Consider the following 7,417-nt stretch of genomic DNA (forward strand, 5'->3'; position numbering starts at 1 on the left):
CAAATTTTAAGAAAACGAAAAAAATTCATTACAGCCGTAAAAAGCCATTTTAACCCCACCATTTTTTTACAGTCAAATGCGCTTTTAATAAGCTTTATTTTCTGCAAAAATGAAAAAAATTGATACACGGGATGACACTTGAAAAAAATAAAGTTTGTATTTTAAACAAATTTTGAGAAAACGAAAAAAATTCATTACAGCCCTAAAAAGCTATTGTAACTCTACCTTTTTTTACAGTCAAATGGCCTTTTAATAAGCTTACATTGAAAACGTCAAAAAACTATCTACAATAATCATTTGCAATTGAAAATGCTTATTTTTTCATGTTTTGTAAAATATTATGCTTTATTTTAATAACATTCCAATAATTTTTCGAGTGTGAACCTGGCTGCACGAAATGAAAATGGTGGGACAAATTTTAGCATTACGATTCTAGTACTTTTCTTGTTATAGAGTTATTCACCAAGATGTCAAAAAAATATAAAAATAGTGACAGGGAAAAAAAAGAGACAAAAAATCGTGGATCAACATTTTATTGAAAAACAATAACAATTTTAACTAAATGTCAAGATCATCGTCGGGGTCCTCTTCATCCCAATCATCAATCTCGTCCAATAAATAGTGAATTTTCCCCCCTGAACTGTCATTTTCCCTAAAAAAACTTGCATAAATCCCCACTAGAGGGCGCTTTTCCAAAGCTTACTTGGGTAAATAGGGTAAAACTAAACCATCCCTTGATTCTTTCTCTTTCTCAGTGAGACTTATCTTGAAAGTGGTTAAATTCTGAGGCTGATTTAAAGTTTCACTGATTATTTCCGTGTCTGGTTTTTTGATTGTTTCAGTCACAAATTTCTTATCTTCGAAATGATAATTCTCGAGTTGGTTTATAACTTTTCTTTGACTCTTTTTATACAAATAGGATAATCGTTTTTTATCCAATTCTATACACAAAGTCGCTAAATGTCGAAAATATTTAATTGTGTCTTTATTTTCCAATAAGTCTGTGTGTAATATTGTGACAATTTGTAGCACATCTGAAACTCAAAATGAAATCACTCTAATTTTGCAAAAATACTCACTTTTTCGATTTTTCAATTCTGTGAATAATTTATACGTTTCAGACACCCCATAATGGTACAAAACATGACTCAGGGAGTCAACAAAAACCACACAATTCTCACTCAAATTTAAAACACTCCTCAAATCGTTACTTTTACCAAACCAATTTCGCAAATCACTTGTAAAATCATGACAAGTGCAAGAACTGTGTCTATCCCTCAACTTATTAAAATTACTTTCAAAAACAAGTAAATGAGTCTTGTAATCACTTTTCGCGTGATTTCTGAGCTGGTGTTCTAGGACTTCGCCCCCTTTTGCTGACACCGAATCTAGAAAATAAAATTAGTGGTGAATTGACACACTTGAACTCACCTTCAATCAACACGAATTTGGGGTATGGCAAAGAGTTTAAATAAGTGGACAACATTATTTGTAAACACGCTGCAATGACACTAAGTGAGGTTAGGGGCAACACTAAGTGTCATTTAACACAGAATTGACAATAATTAATTAATCTTTTTTTATTATTTTGCTTATTTACGGAAAAACGTAGTCAAAAAATTGAATTTAAACTTAGAAAAAAGATAATTAATGATTAATTTAGTTATAATTGGTGATTTTTACGTAAGTAGTTGGCGGCCATGTCAATACTGAAATTAACAATAATTAAATTAGTCGGATTATTTATTTATTATTATTGTTAATTGCGCCACAAACAGTGTCTGGAAATGAAAATTAAATTCAGACTGGTTAAAAACTAAATTAATTGCGTTGTAGTTAGCTTCATTGGTGATTTTGATGTCAGTGGTTGGCCGCCGTGCTTGTCAAATCAATAATGAATCATTAGGACAAAATGCAACAATTGTACAATAATAACAAATAACAACAATGTCTGAGCCCAGCGTGAACGTAAGTGTCTTTTTCTCCCCCAATTTGTTAATTTGAGGTTATGTCTTGTAGGACACTAGTGAGACCGAAAGCCTTGAAGACGAAATCGAGCCAAAACTGAAATACGTGCGCTTATCTAACGACTTGCAGAACATTTTGTTGACCTCCTCGGCCACTTGCATCGGTGTGCACCCGAAATTCATCTGTCTGGGGTCCCACTGGGGCGTCATCCATCTCCTCGACCACCAGGGGAACAGCATCAAGAGCAAGGAATTGCGCCCCCATACTGTCGCCGTCAACCAGATTTGCATCGACGCCAGTGGCGAGTACATCGCGACGTGTTCTGACGACGGCAAAGTCTTCATCCACGGCCTCTTCTCGAAGGAAAACAGCCTCCATTTGAACGTGGGGCGACTGGTCAAGACCGTCGCTTTGGACAAAAACGGGGCCAATCGCAGATTCATCACCGGCGACGATAAACTAACACTTTACGAACGCAGTTTTTTGGGCAGTCTCAAACCCACGGTTTTGTGCGAAAGCGAAGGCCTAGTGCGGAGTCTCTCCTGGGGGGAGAATTTCATCGCATGGGCGAGCAACATTGGGGTGAGGGTGTACGACATCACAGCGAGGTGCTCTCTAGGACTCATCAAATGGGAGGAACATCCTGGGTGAGTCCCCGAATTTATCAAACCCGAATAATTCCCTTTTCAGGATTTCCATTGATAAGTTTCGGTGTAATTTGAGATGGGCTGATAGTCGAACACTGCTGATTGGATGGGTGGACACAGTACGGGTCTGTGTCATACGCAAAAGGAGCAACTTTGAAATGGCCAATCGGGACTTACCCGAATTTTTAGTCGATCCGGGTAAAAATAGCACAAAGTGGCAACGCTGTCGGACATTTTCACATTTGTTACCATAGAAACCAACTAATTGACGTTTGTTACTATGGTAACCGACAATTTTTCGATGCGCTGTTGCCATACTTTGTTTTTATTTATTTGTACATATACAGGGTGTGGGGAAAAAGTTACAATTTTTTTTAGTGTCAACGTTCCAAACCGAGTTTTATATTAGTGGAATTGCGCCGCTTGATCACCAGTTGGTTTTGTTGGGTTTTCCGAAGGAATTAGACGAGAATCAAAAATCGTTGCGTCCACAATTGTATATAGTCGAATATAGAGATAACGATTATTCGGATGTTTGTACTGATAGCTTATCACTGCGTGGTTACGAAGAATACACTGTTAATGATTATCACTTGGATGTGTTAATTGAAGAAAATCGGTTTTTTATTGTCGCACCACGAGATGTCGTTATTGCAAGTCCTTACGATTTGGACGATAGAATTCAATGGTTCATCCAACACAAGTATTTTTTTAATACAATTTTTCTTTGATTGAAATTTAACGTTTTTAGTAAATTTGAAGACGCTTTGGATATTTTAATGCAGAGTGACAGCCGCCACATTCACCGACATACCGTTCAGTCTGTTGGTATCGACTATTTAGATCATTTATTAAGTCGGGAAATGTACGATGAAGCTGGGAAATTATGTATGAAAATTTTTGGAAAAGACTCAAACACTTGGGAGGATCAAATTTATAAGTTTGCAACAGTACACCAATTACGGTAAAACCCCCGAGAAAGTATCACTTGTACCAACTTAAAATTCCAGGTCTGTAAGTCCCTATATTCCACGAGCGCTAGATTCGAAACTAAATCCGCACATTTACGAAATGATTTTGTACGAATTTTTAAAATTGGATGCACAGGTGAGGGAAATTATCAAGTGGGTGTGTGAAATAAGGGCGGTTTTAGGGTTTTTTGAATTTGGTTAAAGAGTGGAACCCGAATTTGTATAACGTTTCAGCGGTGATTAACGCCGTTTTGGAACATCTGCTAGTCTGTGAAATTGATAAAAATCTCTACTTGGAAGCTTTAGCTATTTTGTACAGTTTTTTGAAACGTTATGACAAAAGCTTGTCGATGTATCTCAAGTAAGTTAAAAAATAATTGTTTAAAATCTTTAAATTGTTTCAATTGTTTAGGTTAAAGCACAAAGACGTTTTTACCCTAATCCAGAAACATAATTTGTATGGTGTGATTCAAGACATGCTCATTGACTTGATGGAACTTGACCATAAAAAAACCATAGCTCTTTTATTAGAAAAAAACTCAATTTCGAGCGACAAAATCGTCGAAAAGCTCAAATCGACTGAATTACATTTATACAGGGTGAGGAAATTTCACAACGGGGTCACAAATAACGACTTGTAGTTTTTAGACGAGTATGATAAGAAAAATCCTAAGGGGAAGTACCACCGTGAGTTGGTACGTCTGTATGCGATTTTCGCGCGTGAAAAATTGCTCCCCTTTTTGAAAAAATCCGACCATTACCCAATCCAAGAAGCGTTAGATATTTGCAAAAAAGAGAAATTTTACCCCGAAATGGTGTATTTGTTGGGGCGAATGGGAAATATCGAGGAGGCTCTTGATTTGATAATAAACGAATTGAAAGATATGCAACAGGCGATTTCTTTCTGTCAAGAACACGACGATCCCGATTTGTGGAATGACTTAATTAATCATTCATTAAATAAACCGGGTAGAAAAAAAAACAATTATCACAATTATTACTAATTTTCCGTTTCAGAATTTATCAAATTTCTATTGCAAAGTATCGGGACTTATGTCGATCCGACTGTTTTAGTACAAAAAATCAAAAACGGCATGGAAGTACCCGGCTTAAAAAATTCTCTAGTGAAAATGTTGTATCAATATAATCTTCAAGTTTCCGTTCAGGAAGGGTGCAAAAAAATTCTAGTCTCGGATTATTTCAATCTTTTACGAAAACTCGTCAAGACGCAACAGAAAGGTAAGAAAGAAATCACAGGTTTTTGTCACCAGTGATCGAAAATTTTCTACTTTTATGAGACAGGAAGAAAGTTAATTTTTCGTTGATTGGAAAAATTTTAGCTGTCTCTAAGTGTAGAAAATGGCGTTTTGATTATTTCCCCAAACAATTTTTTGTTTAAATTAATTCAATTCTTTAGTTATCAAGATTCATTCACATTGCATAAATGAAATTTAAAAATTAACTTGTTTTTATTATACCGAGTGAACAGAAATGGAACTAAACGTTTTTTGTTTAAACTATTTATTTTTTGATAAGTACTATAAAAATGTAACGTTTCTCAAGAATAAAATGTTTCGAAATTTTTTGTTTTACTATAAAACTTTTTTTACAAAGGCTATGATCTAAGGATTACTGCTTTTTACTATTTATTCAATTTATATCAAAAAAAATTTCGTACAAGTTGCCATTTTGAGAAAGAAATCGCAAAACTCAAAAACAAAACAAAATTTCATTTTCACCACATCTTTTATGGCAATTATTATTTTCTCAACGCAAATGATTTAAAAATGGTTCCATACTTTTTGTTCACTCTGTATATCTACAGGGTGTTCCCATGAAAACGAGCCACAACGAATATCTCAGAAACTAAAAAGACTTTGCAAAAACGCCGAAACAGGTCAATTTTGTTTCCGAGGGGGACATTTTTTGATGTAATTTTTAAAGCACCCCCAGTCACCCCCTAACCCCCACACACCCCAACTTGAAAAATTTAAATGACACTACCCTACTTGTGGCACATCAAATGAAAGCTATTTTAACAAGCTTTTCAAAACTTTTTACCAAAATTAAATCAGACCATCCATTAAGGAGGTACAGAGTGTTCTAATAAAAACGAACTAGACAAAATTTGCAAAAAAAAACCGAAAGAGGTTAATTTTGTTTTTAAAAAAGACTTTTTTTGACACAATTTTAAATGCACCCCCACTAACCCTTTAACTTTTTCCACCTCAATCTCGGAAATTCAAATGACACTAACTCACCTACAACAGATCAAATAAAAGTGTTTTTAAAGTGTTCTTTGAACCCCTTTTCGGATTATCTTTTCATAAGATAATGTTTCTAATTAGTAATTACTTCTAATAAAAACTGTTACAAAAATTACAAGAAACTAACTAATATTGTTAGAAGTATTTATGGAGCTGTAAGAAACTTGTTTTTATTTCTTTATTTTATTGTCAAAATAATTGTACAAGGGATAATAAAGTGTCTTATAATTTAATGTAAGTATCTAGAAAATAACAATGTAGTTCTTAAGTTCCTTTGTACATACTGACTGCTGAAAGATTAGTTTTTTGTCGATATTTTATGAATTTTATGAAAAAGCATTTTATTTTGGAAAAAAGCTTTTAAAGAGCAGTGTTTTCATTTTTTGTATCAGTAGTGGTTGGAGCTCTATTGACATAGAGGTCAAAGGGTTAGTGAAGGTGCTTTTAAAATTGCATTAAAAAATGTTCCTTTTAAAAACAAAATTAAGCTTTCGGTTTTTTTTGCAAATTCTTTCTGGTTTGTTTTTATTAGAACACCCTGTATCTCATGAATGGATGGTTTGATTTAATTTTTGAAAAGCCTGTTAAAACAGCTTTTAATTTTTAAAGTTGGGGTGTGTGGGGGTTACTGGGGGTGCTTTTGAAATGTTGATTAGTATTTATCATTAGTCTTTAAATAACAAAAATAGAAATTGTCATTATTGATCGGTACCACTTGAAATGCCCGACACGTACTAAAAACCGTCGCAAGGTGTCGCTCTAATATCACGCTAGCGACTACCTAAAGTCCTTTTGGAGTTAAAACCTCGAAAGGCCAACGTTTTGTTATCGCTTCTCGGCCTTATGGCTAAGATCAAAGTGTAGTATCTGTTCTTATCAGCTTAATATCTGATACGCCCCGCATGCGGGGCCAGTATATTAAACTGATTTTTGGAATTTGACGAAGGCGAGGAGCTTGCTCCACCTTCGTCGCGGGTTGGCCCGACATTGCAGTACAGTCGGGATCGGCCCATCTAACACAATTCAAACATACAGGGTGATCCAAAAGTCTGATGAAACTATCAAATTTTTTGGCAATGGCTATAAAAATGCTATTCAAAAAAAATTTTGAATATTAATTAATTGTTTAACTTGCGAGATAAACATATAGTAAAAATCAGGGGGGTAGACCGGTACGTCATCAATTTCATTTTTTCATTACCAACTTAAAAGTGACATTAAAAATTCTATCACAATGTAAACTGAAACAATTAAAGGGTCTCTAAGGATGGTAGTCTTGAACATTAATTTACTTCAACTAGACCATTTAAATGTCATGTTCGAGTGAATTTGACATTGACATTAAATTGAAACCTACCACAATTTTTTTTTAGACAACGTGTTTGTTACAAGAATTGTTGCTGTGCATTTTTTTTTTGTAAACCTCTCCCTTTTTTTGTTAAAAAAATGTTTGATTTACAAGAATTCAAGAATTTTTTGGAGTAAACTACCAGTTTTTTTGGAAATAAATTAATAAATGTTTTAAGGTTGTAAAAAAGCGATGCCAAAAAAATTATTTTAATTA

The 7,417-nt window shown here is 34.3% G+C and overlaps 2 protein-coding genes and 1 non-coding gene across 3 annotated transcripts in view; 2 read left to right on the forward strand and 1 right to left on the reverse strand.

The window, feature by feature from the left end:
* Positions 1-517: 517 nt before the first annotated feature.
* Positions 518-1,825, reverse strand: LOC123008733 (elongator complex protein 5). Its single transcript, XM_044404726.1, has 4 exons — positions 1,432-1,825; positions 1,080-1,388; positions 704-1,034; positions 518-652 (listed from the first exon to the last, which is right to left on the reverse strand). Exons 1-4 carry the CDS (start codon positions 1,484-1,486, stop codon positions 559-561), a joined length of 789 nt encoding a protein of 262 aa, XP_044260661.1. The 5' UTR covers positions 1,487-1,825; the 3' UTR covers positions 518-558.
* LOC123008731 (vacuolar protein sorting-associated protein 41 homolog) overlaps positions 1,770-7,417 on the forward strand; it is a 9,363-nt gene continuing 3,715 nt past the window's right edge. The window contains exons 1-10 of the mRNA XM_044404724.1: positions 1,770-1,968; positions 2,020-2,615; positions 2,659-2,813; positions 2,994-3,318; positions 3,367-3,579; positions 3,626-3,722; positions 3,769-3,947; positions 3,999-4,185; positions 4,228-4,555; positions 4,604-4,825. Of these exons, the coding sequence (XP_044260659.1) occupies positions 1,948-1,968; positions 2,020-2,615; positions 2,659-2,813; positions 2,994-3,318; positions 3,367-3,579; positions 3,626-3,722; positions 3,769-3,947; positions 3,999-4,185; positions 4,228-4,555; positions 4,604-4,825 (2,323 nt within the window). The 5' untranslated portion in view covers positions 1,770-1,947. The remainder of the gene's footprint in view (positions 1,969-2,019; positions 2,616-2,658; positions 2,814-2,993; positions 3,319-3,366; positions 3,580-3,625; positions 3,723-3,768; positions 3,948-3,998; positions 4,186-4,227; positions 4,556-4,603; positions 4,826-7,417) is intronic.
* Positions 6,681-6,871, forward strand: LOC123009437. Its single transcript, XR_006413010.1, has one exon. It is a non-coding gene; the product is annotated as a U2 spliceosomal RNA (small nuclear RNA).

This window comes from Tribolium madens, unplaced genomic scaffold, assembly GCF_015345945.1.
Source record: "Tribolium madens isolate multiple individuals breed KSU strain unplaced genomic scaffold, Tmad_KSU_1.1 Scaffold_71;HRSCAF=194;Tcas5.2_LG6, whole genome shotgun sequence".
NCBI classification, from domain to species: Eukaryota; Metazoa; Arthropoda; class Insecta; order Coleoptera; family Tenebrionidae; genus Tribolium; species Tribolium madens.

Excerpts from the sequence above, each read along its gene's own strand:
- LOC123008733 (XM_044404726.1), bottom strand. The coding sequence starts at position 1,486 with ATGTTGTCCACTTATTTAAACTCTTTGCCATACCCCAAATTCGTGTTG. Across the intron at positions 1,389-1,431 it reads CAAATTCGTGTTGATTGAAG|ATTCGGTGTCAGCAAAAGGG; the intron begins GTGAGTTCAAGT and ends TTTATTTTCTAG. Across the intron at positions 653-703 it reads GTTTTACCCTATTTACCCAA|GGAAAATGACAGTTCAGGGG; the intron begins GTAAGCTTTGGA and ends AAGTTTTTTTAG.